At 32.8% G+C, this 17445-nt stretch overlaps 2 protein-coding genes across 6 annotated transcripts in view; one reads left to right on the top strand and one right to left on the bottom strand.

Moving 5' to 3' along the window:
- Positions 1 to 17445, bottom strand: part of LOC129758280 (putative mediator of RNA polymerase II transcription subunit 15) — a 253832-nt gene that overhangs the window by 125953 nt on the left and 110434 nt on the right. The window lies entirely within an intron of this gene.
- On the top strand, positions 7447 to 8422 carry LOC129758281 (adult-specific cuticular protein ACP-20-like). Its single transcript, XM_055755762.1, has 2 exons — positions 7447 to 7564; positions 7711 to 8422. Exons 1-2 carry the CDS (start codon positions 7556 to 7558, stop codon positions 8158 to 8160), a joined length of 459 nt encoding a protein of 152 aa, XP_055611737.1. The 5' UTR covers positions 7447 to 7555; the 3' UTR covers positions 8161 to 8422.

Genomic DNA, 17445 nt, shown 5'->3' with positions numbered 1-17445 from the left:
CTTGCACCTTCTGTGCTTCTGACTTGCACCTTATGTGCTTCCGACTTAGGGTATTTGCACTTAGTTTTGATCAACTCGACGTTCCATCCGATCGCGACGCGAATTATGAGACTTAGCAACCCGATATTGACAGCAGCGAGTGGGCACAACCAGTGTAGAATGCAAAGTTAAAATGCCAATTAATATCAAGACCAATATTTTTTACGGAGAGGGCACACACTTCATGCAACTTAAAACAGCAATTCAATTTCAATTCTTTATTTTTATTTGCACCATTTTGGCCTCATGCACCAAGCCTTCTTCAATACTTCCTGCTTTTAAGATTCCAAAAAAGTGCTCCTTCAGACGTTGCGTCTTGTTGCTGATATGGTTGTAGGAATCTGCTCGTTGTGGAATCAGCTGTCCTCTGTTGCGCTGCTAGTCAATCAGCTGTCCTCTGCTTCGTTGCTGGCCAGTATTTCCCAAGGATTCTTTGCGCACTTATTGTCCAAAATTGCAATGGCTGACACACTGGAGTCCGATGCACTTAATTGCATCCAAGCCAAGCGTTCTTAACAAAAGTTCAATAGGAGATGCACTTGGTTTGTTAGCGGTTACAATTGCTTCACTTCAACAAAGTCCGAATTGTCTATGGCGATTTCGTTAGCACAAAATGGTTCACTCTTTTGCTGCTGAGCGATCGGCGGTCTTCACTTAATGTCCGATTTTTTTGTGTCCCAGAACCACTTTTCCGGACGGTCATCCGGTTCGAAGGACCAAATGTTTAGGCACCGGAACACTTTTCGGACGCGATAAGAAACCCGGAAATCACTTTTGATTTTACTTAATCAAAACACTTTATTTTTCGGTTTGAGATTGGGGGGTTTTATTTCGGCGAAGTGTATAGCACGGCGGATTGGTTTGAACTGTCTTCACAATTGTGTTGTACAAAAAGTGTCGAAACCGAGAAATGTATATAATGCTAAAATTGTCTACAACAAATACATGTAAATTATTCTAGTATTGAATACTGAGAGGAAAGCATAACTTTAGGTAAACATTCTCTTTCGCTCTGCAATGAACAGAGCTTATCTCTCCTAAGAGATATTTTAGATGTGTTTCAGATGGTCTAAACTCCCGTCTCCGTCTGTCATTTTTCTCTTACTACCACAGAGGCCAGGCAAGGCAATGCTTATACTACAACACAGACTTTCTCATAGAAAATGTTTTTTTAACCCTTTAATGCATAGTGTTGTTTTAAAAAAAACACTAATCAAAATCTAAATATCTCGAAAACGCGTTAATATTTTTGAGTTATCTTCTCACAAAAAATACTCTATAGATTAAAAGGGATTAGTCTTTGGTATTTTTATTACGATATTCTAATGTATGTGTGAGATATCAGTCAATCAAGCTTAGCTTAGCTTAGCTTGATTGACTACTCACATCCACCTTTAATCATTGAATCCGAAATGTTTCATCACCATTTTCATTCGTATAAATTAACCAACGCAAGTATGAGTTATTTTAAAATGTTTTCAATTTGGAAAATATCATTTTAAAAAATAAAAACATTTCGAATTCCACGATCTCAGGAGTGGCTCAGTATGTGTGAGATATCAAACAAAGTATGTGCAAAAACTGCAAAAATCAAATTTGCTTATTTTTTTTGAGAAAAGTAGTTGTTGGAAAATCGCTGTTATTTTTTCAGATTTATTAATTTAAAAAAAAATTCAACTAAATCAATCATAAACACCTTCCTGCACCAAATTAACAAACCTTGGAAGAAATTTGCAAAATCGTATTGAAATGAATTAGGAATTTCAAAAATTTATTTTTCAACTTTGATGGGTCATAACTTTTATAATACTCAAATTAAGGCCTTCAAACCTGTACAGTTGTTTTATTCGAATTAAAATGTTATTATCTCACTGAATCAATAACTGATATTCTCATTTAAAAAAAGTCATGCATTAAAGGGTATCCAAAAATTACCATAGAAGAATCACCATAAAAAAAACTCTAAAACTATACCTATAGAAATGAAAAAAACTTTCATAGAGAACAACTCATTTGCTTATTAATGCTTTCATTTTAATCATTTTATCAGGAGAGGTGTTTGTTTATGATTCTTCGAAAAAAACAGATATTTTAAAACTTTAAAACGCTAAACGCAGCATTATCGAACCATGCGTTGATCGAACTATTGTATAAATATTTTACAGAAAACTCAATTTTCCCTGAGTGGAAATTACTGGGTTAAAAAACGAAGATTAGAAAATTTGCAATTTCTCTTTCACATATTGTATCAGAAGGCTGAATCGATTTGGGGGTGGAATTTCCCAAACCCTGGGGTGCAAAAAGCTTCGTTTTGGTTTAAAAGTCATGCATGATTTTTTGCCGAATTTTAAAGTAACGTTTACATGAGTAAATTTGGAGCATTTAGGTTTGTAGGCGAAAATTAAATATTTTGTACTGAAAAATCAACACCATTTTTGTTTTTACTGTAGAACCGAGCCGGCTCATGGCTTTTGCACCAATGTTTAAATTCTCTAAAGGAATTTTTCCCTTTGACAACTTTTTTGAAGATCGTAACTTCGTATCTTTTTAGGCAAAAAAGATATAAGCTGTTCAACAGGAGTATGTCTTTTGGCATTGAAAACCAATAAATTCAACTATTGCATGAAATGTAGTCATGCAAAACCTCGCTAGGTACGCAGCAGTGATGTTAATTGAATATATTACTTTTCATTGCCAAAAGACATGCCTCCATTTAACAGGTCATAACTTTTTTGTCTAGTAAGATACGATAATATGTTACGGTCTTGTACAAAGTTGTTCAGCGGAAAAAATCCTTAAAGAAAATTTTAAAATTGGCACAGAAACCATTAACAGGTTCTACATTAGAAACAAACAAGATGTTGATTTTTCAGTCCAAAAATGTCAATTTAAATTTTTTTTTTAAATTTACTCATGTAAACGTTAGTTAAAAGTTCTGCAAAAAATCACAGATGAGTTTTGGATTAAAACGAAATTTTAAGACCCCAGGGTTTGAGAAATTCAAAATGGCCTCTAATCAACGAAGTGTATTTTATAATATCATATTACTTGTTGGGAACTTGAAAGCATTGTTTTCCTTTCACACATATAGCCTTTTTTATTGTTGCATCAAAAAACGAAGATTCATTTTTTGCAATTTCCATCAAAATAATATCAGTTTTTTTTATTCTTAAAATAACATTCGAAAACAGCTGTAATGCTGCAACAGAAATAATTGTTTCAAACGTTTTTTCTAAAGATGTACCGAATATTGCCCTTTTCAGCTATTCGGACAAACGAATATTCTTTTGAGTTCTCGCTAACAATATAAAATCGATAATTTTTTTTTTTCATCTTAATTCCCTCATTTTTTGAGTCGATCATTTTCAACCAGATGTAGATAACTGTAGATAAGATCATTTTCAACCAAATCTTCTTTAAGTAGGGGTCTTTTTGATTTTCAAAATGTCACTAATAACTGAAAGGACATCAGATGACTGGTCGCTTCTAGGACGTTTATTACCAAAAAGATTATGTTCCAGTAAAATCTGGGACAAAACACGTCAAAATAGGTGCCATGCTATTTGAATATGCTTATTTGATATCGAATTAGGTGAATGTCGAATTTTGGATCGATGTCTTCAAAGTAGTTGTTAAACAGAACGATGATCTTTTACCTTATGCATACCATACTTTCTACCACACGTGACCACACGGCAGGGTCTGGACGATTTTTTGAATAATTTGTAAAAAAAAGAGAAAATCTGAACAGAATCTAGGAATTTTTCTCGAACAAACAAGAGAAAAAAGGAAGAAAACTAGGGTAGGTATTCCTAATTTGGCATGTGTACCTAATGTTACGTTCAATTTTGACTGTTTTTGACGTTATTTTTCAGTTATCACAATTGTAAACAAATATGATAATGTAACGGAACATGTAAACTTTCATTTTACAAACAAATTAGTTTTATAACTCACAGGATTTTTCGTATAATCCGGATTATTTCAAAGTATGCCCAAATTGAATGGAGCTGTTAGCAAATTTCTTAAAAAACACCTGTTTAGAAATGGAAGATTAGAGCTGAATTTGTCAACCGATTTTATTGAAATTTTTCGTCGGATTGTTTTTTATCATGATTTAAGTAATAAGTATGTTAGAACCATATTTTTTTCGTGTAAAAACTAAAAAAAGCATATGTCCACAATAAGGAACACTATTTTCAAGGTGTTCCTAATTATGGACATAGTCAAAGTTTTCCAAACTATATCAAAGTGTTAAATAAATTTGATTGATTAAATTGTGTTTTAACTTAATTTTCAACGATCTGTTAAAATAAACTGTTTTGAGCTAATCAGTAATTTTTTTTTTCTTCAGTGTATCTCAAAGGTAAAAATGTTGAAAAAATATTTTCGCCAGGTTTTAAAGAACGCACCCTTCGCGACAGAGAAGGAAACCATCAAGTTACAGAGAGCTTCTCAACGGGAACAGAATCGAAAGGAAAAATTTAAAAAAAAACTCAATGAAATACGCTGTATACCGTCATCTGGAGCATAATGCAACACTTTTCATCTTCAATGGCTTCTTAAAAACTAATGTCCACAGATAATCCTACCGTTTGTACATTAAAAGTTTTAAGGTTAAGGGGGGGGGGTAGGGTCTAACGGGTGAAAAAAAACACCATTTTCACGATTTTTTTCTAAAGTTATCGTTCAAACAAATGTATTCAAATTTTTTGCATTATACAAAGCATTGTTAAAAGAACATTTAGTAATTTTTTCGTAGAAAAATATTGAAAAATGAGCCGGTGACGGAGCACTTTCGAGGATGCCTTTTAGAAAACAGGATTTGCGGTGGACACTGTATCTCAGCACAGAATCATCTGAAGTCAAAAAATCAGAGCAAAATATTTTTAAAAGATGTTTTTCTGGACCCCAACGTTTTTATTTAACTTAAAAATATTTTTATGAAATTTTTGTGGCTGTTTGAAGTAAAAACTACGATTTTTTACTTAAAAATCCGCCATTTTTCACCTGTAAAAGCTCCCCAAAGTAAAAAAATCAAAAAAGAAAAACGTTGGGGTCTGGTATTTTATATGTAGAAAATATGTTCCAAATTTGAAAAGAATCGGATAAGTAGTTTTCAAATGACGATGTCCACGGACTTTAAAAATGTGCTTTCGAGAAAAACGCGTTTGAAGTTTCTGCTCTTGCTTTCTTGCAGTATTAGATAGGAGGAGATAAAGGCCTATAATTTCTACAGTTTTGCTTCAATTGACTTGAAAATTTGACACAACATTCTTGAAATGTTTTACAATAAGAAAATAAAAAAATAAAAAAATCGATTTTTTGAAAGTGTTAGACCCTACCCCCCCCCCCCCCCTTAATGGGACATCAAATTAACGTAGTAAGAAAAATAATTGGTTCCAGCAGTTACGTTTAAATTTACAAAACATGCGATTTTTACTCTACTAAGCAAAAACCTTTGATTTCAATGAAAAATCAAAAAAAAAGTTTGAATAGTTGTAGTCTTCGACATATTTGTGATGTCGTTACGCATAAAGCACGATCTGCAGTTATTTATGATTTTGTTAGAATTAAAGTTTATATTTTTTCTGTTAAAGATTTTTTTTTTTGAAGAAAGCATAAGGGTGCTGTATACATTTAAGGATAAAAAATACTACAAAAAAAATTTACATCATATTCCAGCATATGAAAACAAGATTTAAACTGTGAAGCATTGATTTGCATGTCGATGCATTTTAGCCCAGACTGGTAACGGAATTTTAAAAATATTTATTTAAAAAAATTAAATGAATGTCTGAAAAATATAGTGTTGATAGAGGATAATATAATCAATATAAAATTTGTAGGTAATATCATTAAGCCAATCTGTCATATTGTGTAAAATTTTTAAGGCATCAACAAATGTAAAAAAATCATTTTTTCTAATTTTCTATGATAATCAAAAACTTCAAAAAACTATCTCACGATGTGAGAAACTATGGCATCATCGTTTTGTTATCATTAAATGATAATTTTATTACATTATATTAAAATGAAAGTTAAATAAGTGTTGTGATACACAAATGTCGCATCGAACCATGCTATTGCATAATATGCTCTCTGACTTTAGTTATTTGTATCCATTACAATGAATTTTGTGTATCCATTGGACAAATAAAAGTTTGATTTTAATAAGCTCAACATCCACTACTTTCTTCAAAACTAGCGTAAAGGAATATTGTGTAGGATTTAAATAGTCCTTAGTTCTGTATTCATATTCCAAAAACGTTGTAAAATTTATAAAAAAATGAGTTTTGAGATTTTTCTCATTAAAGTATTTAAAAAACAGACCCATAGGCAAAATCAGGAAAGAATAGTGTAACATTGGGTACGCTGATAATTTTTTTCCGCATATGTTAACATTAGGAACACCCTTATGTTAACATTAGGATCAATTAGTGCGAAATAAAGAACATCGACACACTTTAAAAAACATGATATTTTTCGTAAATTAAGGCTTGAAATGATTATTTCAAACCAAAACAGAGTTCAGAAAAAAATTTGGAACTTAGTTACCAAAAAAATGTATATCTAAGTATTAAAGATTCGGCGTAATAATATCAAATCTAAAACCTCTGACAAAATATAGCGAAATTCGGCTCACTTACCCTACCTATATAAAGTTTTCATTGAATCACAGCAGAAGTGTCAAAATCGTAGCTTAGGACTAAACAATAATTTGTCTTTAATTTTTTTAAATTACTCAAAAAATCTTTTTTGAATGCGAAATCTTAACTTTTACAAAGAACAATTTGAGTATTTTATTTGATTTAGAAAATAATCTGAATAAACCCGGGTAAAATCCGAGAAGTTATAAGCAATATCTGGCCATACCGATCAGCTTTGACTTTTCTCAAATTCTTTATTGGATCTATGTACAAGCCTGAATATGTCAAGACAATCTGGAATAACAAATAATCAAGTGAAATATACACAGATACACCTATTCGGCCGAATACTTAGCTCAACTATGCAGGAAGCCCTCGGCTTAACGGCTTTTGGCGGTATTCGGTGCCGAATATTCGGTACATCTCTAGTTTTAACACTTACCTCACTATATTGACATTATTATTCTGTAGATTTTGCTCTGAAATTGTCCGAACTGATAGTAAACAATTTTTTAATAATGTTTTAAGATAAAATTGTCTGAGCAGATGACAGAATGCTCAAGTATTGTATTTGGGTTGAGAGTACCTAGATATGCCTACATAATTTTCACACCACCAGCTGAGCACCACCGGACTCAAAATAGACGCGATGCTCCCCCATGGCATCCCCGGCCGCGCCGAACAAGTGCACTAGGTAGCTGGGTATACCTTTAGTGTTGGGCTAAAATTTCATTCGGTTATGCTGGGTTGAAGTTATGTTTATGGAATGCCGGTATAAAACTTGGGCCCCAAATGGCTGCCCCAATCAGTTTGCGATAGTTGCGGTTCTAGCTAAGTTATACGATTAGTGAAAGCGCATTTGCAAAATGCTGAAAGTGAGTGATGGGTTTTGGTTTGATTGGACTGAAATCGAAATAAGAACGCATGCAATAAAGCTGGGGAGGGGAAAGAACGTTCTAAACACGAATGTTGTGACAGCGTAGTGATTGTGTTGTTGTTTTTTTTGTTTGGTTCTTCGTAGATCGTTCTGCTGGCCGCAGTGGGCGTGTCCGCTGTGTCGGCTCAGATCTTCGGTGCCGAATCGTATGGATCGGGGCTGAGTGATGGCGGATATTCCGGGTACAACTTCGGGGGAGGCGATTCACATCACAAGCAGTATCACTACGCGTATCCCAAGTACAAGTACGAGTACGCGGTTCAGGATCACAAAACCGGCGATCACAAAAGCCACTGGGAGACACGCGATGGCGATGTTGTTTTGGGCCAGTACAGACTTTTTGAGCCGGACGGTTCGGAACGCATCGTGGATTACAAGGCCGATAAGCATTCCGGGTTTGAAGCAAAGGTGAAGCGTGTTAACCACTTGGCCTCACATCCGCAACTTTACGGCTCGAGTGGCTCAAGCGGTGGCCATGAAGAGAGCTTCGGATTTGGCAACTTCGACGGAAGCCCTTCCTTCAACTTTCTCTAGAGCAACCCTTGGCAGCACCTCCACCTTCCCTTGAGAAGGTCCAGGTTTGGTATGCTGCCAGGTTGATCTGCTGAGGCCATATGTGTTCTGTTTACTTTTAATTGCTCCCTAAAGACTGATCGTTACGCTGCTCATGTGCCTGAAGACTTTGCGCCATGCGGAGAGTCGTCTTAAGCTATCGTTTTAACTTACCGACTATCGTTAACTGTTTTCGACTATCCTTATAATCCCTCAATAAAATGTGCGAATTGTAAAAAACCAAAAGAAATGTGTTTGAAGTGGAAGCCATGATTAAGGTACTCATCAATAGAAATAATCAACTGATCTTTTCTTGATTTTTATTTGTGATGTTTAAGATAAAAAATCGCTTCTTTCAACAGTTATGTCTACTTATATTAAACTATCCTAAAAAATGAAATTTTTCGCTTGCTAGGGTCGTCTCTATAGATATTCAAATCATCGTAAGAAACCCCAGGTCTAGACGTTGGTCACTTTTAGTAAGGTTGCCACTTTTTTCAAGCTGGTAACTCACCAGTTAAGTTTATTTTAAATTTAGTCACTTAAGTTTCTTTTTTAAATAATTTCATTAAAAATAACTACATTTAACTTTCAAACTGCTTTGGGGCATATTTGTTAGAAATTCTATATACAGGTTGGACTCGATTATCCAATGACGCGATTATAACGTGAGTCACGCACAGAGAACAGACTTAAAAGCTAGTCCACGAAACTTGTGTAAAGTATCAAACGACCGTTTTGACCCAATTTTTGTTTTTTGGCTGGGCCTCCAGATGTCTTCAAACACACCAAAGGGTACTGTCAAAACCAAACAGAGAAAAAAAAATTTGGTCAGTTTTGTACTGGTTGTATGAACTGTTTGGCATGTTTCAAGCAAATCGTTTTGAAGTTTCGTAAAATCGTTGCATGATGAAAAAATATCTTAAAATTTTATCCCTCTTTCCTTCAAACTAGAAAGTACTCAATTTTGAACAATGGGATGCAAAAGTGATTCTCGAAAGAAATCCGCTTCGAAATGTCTAGAATTGGTTCTAATGAGTAAGATAGATCGTAGAAAATATACCTAATAGACTGGATACAGTCGATTCGTCCTCTGGAGATAAACGTCCAAGAAATGCAATAATTTATTCCAAAACTGTTATTTTGACTTCTTAAGTAGTGCAAAAATAAAGGGAGTGAAATTCTATTTAATCAAAAGTAACGCTTATTGCATTTATCTAGCAAAACATTGAACCCCTTCTATTTAAGAGCTGCATTTGTTTAATTATTAATTTGTTCATAAACGACAAGCCTTCTCGAAAACTGGCACTTGAAAATTTTAATTTTAACTTTTGAATGGCGCAATAGATGGCACTGTTTCAAGTCAATTTTCAACGTGTTTTGTGGATGTCAGCATTTGAAATTTTACACACTTTCTTGAAGATTTTTTGTTCGAGCTTGTATGTCTGCTCTCTGTGTTATTTATACTTTTAAGGTTCAATTATTCATGAAGAAAATATTTTTTTTTAACATTTGTATTATATTTCGACTGATTATTTAAAGCATTATTTCATTTGCTTTAGTTTTAATATAATGTTTCTTAAAGTGACGTTGAGTTTTTAATATCTTTATCTTCAAGAAAATATCGTTTTCCTCGGATTTGAATAAAGACTTTTTCTCCGAAACAACATTTGAAAACCTTTTTAATAATAATTTTTTTAAAGTTTTTTTTTTTCAAAATCTCATAAACATTTGTTTCATAAATTTTTCTTTTACAAGAATTGAGCGTTTAAATACTAGTCTGAAATTATTATATTTCCACATTTTCATGTATTTGAAGCTTGAATTTGCTAAATTCATTACTCTCTATCCAATTTAAATAAAATCAACTCAAATTTCAAATGTTACGTTAATTTATTTGAGTTTTTATATCTATTTTTCAATATTTTTCGTTCAAAACATTTACTAAGCTGAGTTGATTTTGTTTTTATTAGAATTTTTAGAACCTGGGGTCTTAAAATGTTTCTTTTAGTTTAAAATGCATTCACTGTCTCGTAACTAGGTCTTTAAAGATACCAAGTTGAGGTCTTGGGCAAAGTTATTCGGCAGAAAATATTATATTTAATCTTATAAATTAACAAAATGAAACATAACATTAGATAGCTGGATTCCAGTATTAATAGAAAAAATCATGTTTCTTTCTCAGAAAAAAATACATCGATTTTCCTAAACAAACCTTATAATTATGATTTGCTCATATAATTCTCATTTTAACTTCTTCAAATACATGGATGAGTTTTGAACCTAAACAAGGTTTTTTGGATCTCAGAACCTGTTCAATTGGAAAATAATCCAAAATTGACTTAGGCTGATGCCATGTGCCATGCAATAAATGGTATTGTCTTGGTCGCTAGGAGCATATGAACCCTTGTAAAAAGCGTTTCTTAGTAATGAGAATCAACGAAATGATCGTTTAATCTTTTAATAGGATTTTTATGTCCCTTTTGATAAAATTGGTGATTTAATGTATTCAATAACTTTACCTTGATTTAATTAAAAACTATAGGGGAGAATGAGGATACTTGATCCCTGGGGATACTTGATTCCTTAGCCATATCTCGGAACTGGAATGTCTTACAAAGATCAAATGTTCTAGAAAAATGTGCCAAAATGAGCAAAATAACAATGCTTGTAGTTTAAAATTTTTTAACAAAATAATTGTTTGAGTAATGGAACTTTGGTTGAAAAATTTCACAAAATATAACTTGAAGATCTTTTTTCATCACTTTAAAATGTTCCTTATATGTGAAAATTATGAAAAAAGTATTTGTTCCAATGTATCAATCGTTCGAGCGTAATATGAACTGCATAATGCCATATTTTCAAAGCAATTTTTTCAGAAAAAGTTTTCTAAAATGTTGATTATGACCTAGAGTTGGGTACAATTGATCCCCCTTCCAAACGGCATATTCTTCTTCTGAATGGATCGTTATGATTGCTGATTACGAAATTACTAATATTTATCCAAAAACTATTATTTATCAAACAATTATCTGAAGAAAAGAGCAAAAATAATTATTTTTTTCTTAATCATAAAAAATAGCGCCTTTAAGTATGCAATGTTATTAGCGTTGAGACAAAGTTATTGAATTTTCTTCTTATGTCTGCTATAGATTGTGAAATGAGAACAAACATGACCAAAATAGTCAATTAATATTCTATCTTGGGGTTTTGTTAGATTTTCATACACGGATTAGGACTTCCTAAATAAAAGATCAAGTCTCCTTCAATAGGGGATCAAGTCTCCCCTAACTTCAGAAAAATCGCAATTTTTTTACTCCCACGAAAATGCTTCTAGTTCATCAACGGGTTCAAGTATCGATCTAATTTTTGGAGCATATGCTTCATAACTTGAAAGCAGAAGAAATTTTTTAAAATTTTACTTTAAAAATTAGAAAATTCTAACTTTTTTGTTTCAATAGATAAAGCTTTACTTTTTACTACAAAGTTGTAGAATACTTAATAATATGAAACTTTGTTGAAAACATCAAATCTTTATCTCTTTCTAAAACTAAGAAATAGAGGTTTTGTTTTGAAAATTAGTTAAAAGTTTCTTCAAAATAGTTTTTAAACCTTAATCATAAATAGATGAGGATAAACACATGAATCACACGTTTTGCACAAGATTTCAACATTCTAAAACGTTTCCTAGCAACTTATTGCATCTTTTCAAATTCAAGAGCGTTTATTGCAAAAACGTGCGACGTGTATTTTTAAAACTAAAACGTAGATTATATCGAAGCTAGAACTTAGTGCATTGGTCGCCATTGGTCTCCACGCACTCATATTTTAACAAGCATATATTTGTATAAGCATGTTGTGTTAAAATATGAGCCCGTGGAGACAAATGGCGCTCGAACAAATTTCTTGCACTTAGTTTAAGCTTCAACGTGATTTATTAGTTTTTCAATTCCACTTGCGCGTTTTTTCATAAACTCTCGAGAAGTTGGAAAAAGAATAAAATTTAAGACGCAACAAGTTTGCTGGGAAACGTCGTAGAGTGTTGAAACGTGTAATTTGAATGCTCCAACAAATGTATACAACATCTTATTCATGTAAATCCTCATCTAACTATAGTTAAGTTTTAAAAACTACTTTATAGAACCTTTTAAATTACTTTCAAAACTAAACCTCTATAGCTCTGTTCTGAAAAGAGATAGAATTTCTATGTTTTCAACAAAGTTTCATATTTTTGAGTATTCTACAAATTTGTAGAGTAAAGTAAAGCTCTATCTATTGAAACAAAGAAAGTTAGATTTCTCAATTGTTCCATAGTGGACTTTGACTTATTTTTGATGTTTCTAACATATGAAGCATGTTTTAAGGAGCAAATGTTCTGAAGACACTTGAGAGTTGAATTCAAGAACAAAGACTCTAGGAATAAAAGATCCACTTTTAGCCTTTTCGGATCACTGTGCAGAGGACAGTGTTTAAAATACAAGAAAAATTTTCCTAAAGTGGTAAATTGGAGAAAGTACTGATCAGAAGCTGTTGAGTAGTTTCATGAAAAATGTAAGAGAACTACCCTACCCTACAAAAATGAGTTATAAATTGAAAGAAAACACATTTTGTAGAATGTTTGAGAATATTTTTTTTTAAATCATTGTTTCTTTAATTTATGAAACATAGTGTATTAATAATTTTCATAACAGTCTATAATCAGGATGTTCGAAATATTTAGAATCAACGATGAGGCTTAAAACTACTTACTGCAGTTAGGAAAATTTCAAGTGTTACGGAAAAGAAACTCCTTTAAAAAAACTAAAAATAAATGAAAAAGTGATCAGAAATCCTGCAGTGTTACATAATTTGTCTGTATAAATTTTGTAGGGGAGAGTGGGGTATCTTGGGCCACTTTTTATCTTTGCCTAATTTTTTTTAAATAAGATAAAACAAAAAATAAATGCTATGGTAATCTACATTTCCAACGTATGATTCGTCATGAAAATATGAATTAGTTTCCCCGAGTTCTGACTGTTTCAATAGAAACCGATTTTTTAACGGATTTTGAAATTTTTTGTAAAAGTGTGGGCCACTAAATCCAAAATAAGCAAATAACATGCAATATTTATGAGTTGACCCAAATCTGTAAGTTCATTATTTATTTAGTTATATCTAAAGAATTTCAGGTGCCGTTTTAAAAAAGCGAGTCGTGTATGAACGAATAGTTTCAAAACCTGGCTCGCTAACATTTCGGCTAAATTTCTTATCAAAAATCTATATTTGTCTCTATCGCAATCAATGAAATTGATAGAATGTTTTTCATAACTTTTCATTTGGCATAAGGGTACTGCATAGCTACGAAACATGTTTTTTAAGCTATGAATGTGTATGAAAATACAGAAATATTTGTGGCCCAAGATACCTCACGTTATATAGCCCATGATTTTCCACCAGCACTGATTTACAAATTGGTTGCGTTTGAGTGCCTTATTTATATTTTGAAATGTTCGATTTCCATGTAAAAGAGCAAGACAAAACTAAGATCATAAGCATATGAAAATAAATTTGTGTTATGATTTTTGGTGCAATTTTCAGGTGCTTGCTTTATAATGTCAAACGGGGCTTCATGCAGCAGCAAGGTTAAATGCAACATTTGTATACCACAGCCCTGTTATAATTTTTATTTTATATGATGTAATCAAGTTATCTTTTAATGAATACAAAATGATGATGACATAATTTCTCACATCTTAAATTAGTATTTCAAAGTTCAAGACTAGTTCAAGACTAGTTCAAGACCTCCTAGTAGAAGTTCCGGTAAAATGAGCACTCAAAAGAAGATGCAAATCCCAAGGATTGTTAATTTTGCACCCTTTCTCACAGATCAAAGCTGGACACATATGGGTAGTCCATATGCATTTCCAAGAATTTCTGTCAAATCTTAGATCTTGTTCTGCGCAATGAGTCTTTTTTTTTTGAGAATTCTTGTATATATATTCTGGTAAACCGCTGTCTGCTTTAGATAATCATTCTATTAAAACCAACAAAATTCAATAACTTACAAACAACCAAGTTATACAAAAAATGTACTTACAAATTTAATGTTAAAAATAAGTAGTTTATCTGAAAAAAAAAATACTTTTCATAAAATCTTTTTTTGTAAAGATAGTCTTATTTTAAATCATTCATTTGTTGTTTGAAATGTAACTATCGATAGAGCAGGAAAAAAGTTGTGAAAAAGTTATGTAACTGGCAAGTGCAAAAATTTTCCCAATCGTATTTGATCGAAGGATTCCTTAAAAAATCAGCACAAAAGGAGTCCGGGAAAATCGTAATTTTAATTTTGACGTCAAATGACTAATAGCCCAAAAACCATCTTTTTGGGACAAAATCTTCACCATTTGAATATTTATAAGTAGAGATGCACTGAATAGTGGTATTCGGCGAACGACCGAATACCGAAAACTGGCCTTTTCAACTATTTGGCCAAACGAATATTCGGCCGAATATTCGATCAAATATTCTATTGAGTTTTAAATGAAAAATACAAAAGTGATTATTTCAATTTCCTTCAATTTCTTCCATTTTAATGCCCCTCGTGTTTTAAAGTCGATTATTTTCATTCAGATGATATTATCAGGATTTATTACAAGATCTTTTTGAAGAAGAGGTATTTCTGATTTTTAAAATGTCACCAATAACTGAAAGAAAGTCAGATAACTTGCCACTCTAGAGCAAAGAGATTGTGTTCCTGTGAAATCTGAGGCAGAACATGGCGAAACAGGTGCCAATTAGGAATTGCTTATTTTATCGCGAGTTATATGAAGGTCAAATTCCAGCGAAACAACTTCAAAATAGTTGTTAAAAAGATAATCTAACGTAAATCATATCATACTTTCAACCACACTTATCCACATAGTCAGGCGTTCAGGACGACTTTTGAAAAAAAAAAAAAGAAATAAAAAAAGGCAAGATTTGTGATCATTTTGAAAATTTTTAAAAACCGTTTTTGAACACCAAAGTTTCAAAATTTTTAAGAGAAGTTTATTATTTGACTAAGATAATAATCTGAATAAAACCGAGCAAAACGCGGAAAATTTTTAAGAAACATCTGAACATCCCAGCCAGATTTGACTTACCCGAACTATTATTGGATTCATGGACAAGCCTGGATTATTTATTTTCGTAGTATTCGTCTCACGGCATAGCTTGACTAACAAAATTCCTAAAATTCACTGCCTGAATATTTCAAGCCAAGATTTATCAAAAAATCTGGAAGAAACGATAATCAAAGCACAAAGCGATACTTGTCAGCATTCTCCTGTACGATATACAGAGGCAGATACACGTATACACCTAAGATGTTTAGATAAAACCAAAATTTTTGGATGATTGTGCAGCTTTTCAACATTACTTTTGAATATTTTAGAAATTATCCAAAATTATTCGAAAAACTTTACAAGTCTGTTATTTCATAAATTAAAATAACGAATATTCGGCCAAATCGGCCTATTCGGCCGAATACTTAGCTCAACTATTCGGTTTGCTGAATATTCGGCTTAGCGGTTTTTGGGCGGTATTCGGCCAACCGAATATACGGTACATCTCTATTTATAAGGCATCTTAAACACAATTTTTTGTAGAATGATTCAAAAATTCTTGAATGGATTTTGTTCAAAATTTAAATTTAAATGACGAGTAAAATTACAATAAATGACAAAAATAACAAATATGAAAAAAAAAACTAAAATGTATATACTTCATTTCTGTCATTTTTTACAGCTTACAGTGGTCTTAAGGTTTATTTTTAGTTTTATTTTATTTAGGCATATCGCATTGAAGCTTTCAGATGCTCAATTGTTCTTCGAATTATTTTTTTTTCTCTTATGCATCACCCTTGCTTTTTCTCAGTGAAAATATTACTCAGTAATCAATTTATCAAAAAAAAAAAAAACTAACTTCGGTACATCTTCCATGAAATTGCACTCATTGCTGCGCAAGTTGACCAGTAAATTTTCTACCTCTTCCCCATGAAAGGTGTTTGCGTTCGTCAATGAATGAAGTTACCTCATGGTGATGTTTTTATTTATAGAAACGAAAAATAACACCGCAATGAAGCCGACCTTTGATGTCGTCGTCGGTTTTGCGGAACTCCGATTGAATCGGATAAGCCTAAAAAGTTGACGAAGGTGGTTGTGATCATGATGATGCGACTTTTGCCGCCACGTCGTCGTTGTTTTAGCCGTTGTTGTTGATGATGATGATGATAATGAAGCGGCGTATCCAAAGCGTTGATTACCGGCATCAGGTGCCAACTTATTCCGACAAATAAATGCTCCAAAGATGGGCTCGAGACGCGACATCAATCGCGGAGGTCGTTCAATTATTGCACGATGATGGGTCGCTTAATTAATCGCAAATTGATCGATTCCTACATCCATTTACTTATGTCAAGTCTGATTTGTCCGCATCGAGAACGTGCCATGCTGGGCAGCTGAATGAGGCGCATGTTGCAAGCAAGCAACCCAGCTTGAGCAAGAGAGCGGCCTGAAAGACGTCATTCCTAGAAGTTGGACTAGGCTTCGAGCGAGGAAAATCAGATACGGTCCTTCGTCTAGCGTAGGGTTACCATATCCCGTGACACCAAAAAGAGTACATTGAGATCATTTATCCAAAAAGTCAAGAAAAACGTCCATATATTATCAATGCTCCGCAACCGAATGGTATGCCATATGATGCAAAGTAGTACCCTGTTTACCCGAGGTCGTTGGGGGAGGGACCACCTCGAATTAAACGAAATACATCGACAAACCTTTTTGCTCTGGTATTGCATACCATCCAGGCGCATAGCTCGGTTCTTACTTGGATTTTATTTTTCTATTTATTCAACGTTTCTGGCAAGTTTAGATGTTAAACTTGCCAGAGACATCAATTTCATAGATTAATAATATATCGCTATGATAAAACACATTTTAACGTGGATTTAAAATAAAAATTCTGGCCCGGATAACCGGAGCTGGGATGAGCAGAGTTCTACTGTACATACATATTTCGTGCTCTCTGATATGGTACCGAGATATTTCAATTCAATTAAATACTGCTTAAGTCTTGGAGGTTATGTGACTTACATGACAATTTAAAACTTTCTTTTAAAATATTCCTGCATTATACCTAAATTTTGTGCATATTGATTACTATTTGCATACTCAAAGGCGCTTATCGCCTGCAATGCATCGTTATTTTAAAAAAAAATTTGAAGTAATTTTCCGTAAGCTGTATTTTTTC

This window comes from Uranotaenia lowii, chromosome 3 (genome assembly GCF_029784155.1).
Source record: "Uranotaenia lowii strain MFRU-FL chromosome 3, ASM2978415v1, whole genome shotgun sequence".
NCBI lineage: Eukaryota > Metazoa > Arthropoda > Insecta > Diptera > Culicidae > Uranotaenia > Uranotaenia lowii.
Note: the sequence above shows the minus strand (reverse complement) of the source record. Positions and strands in the feature narration are given on the sequence as shown.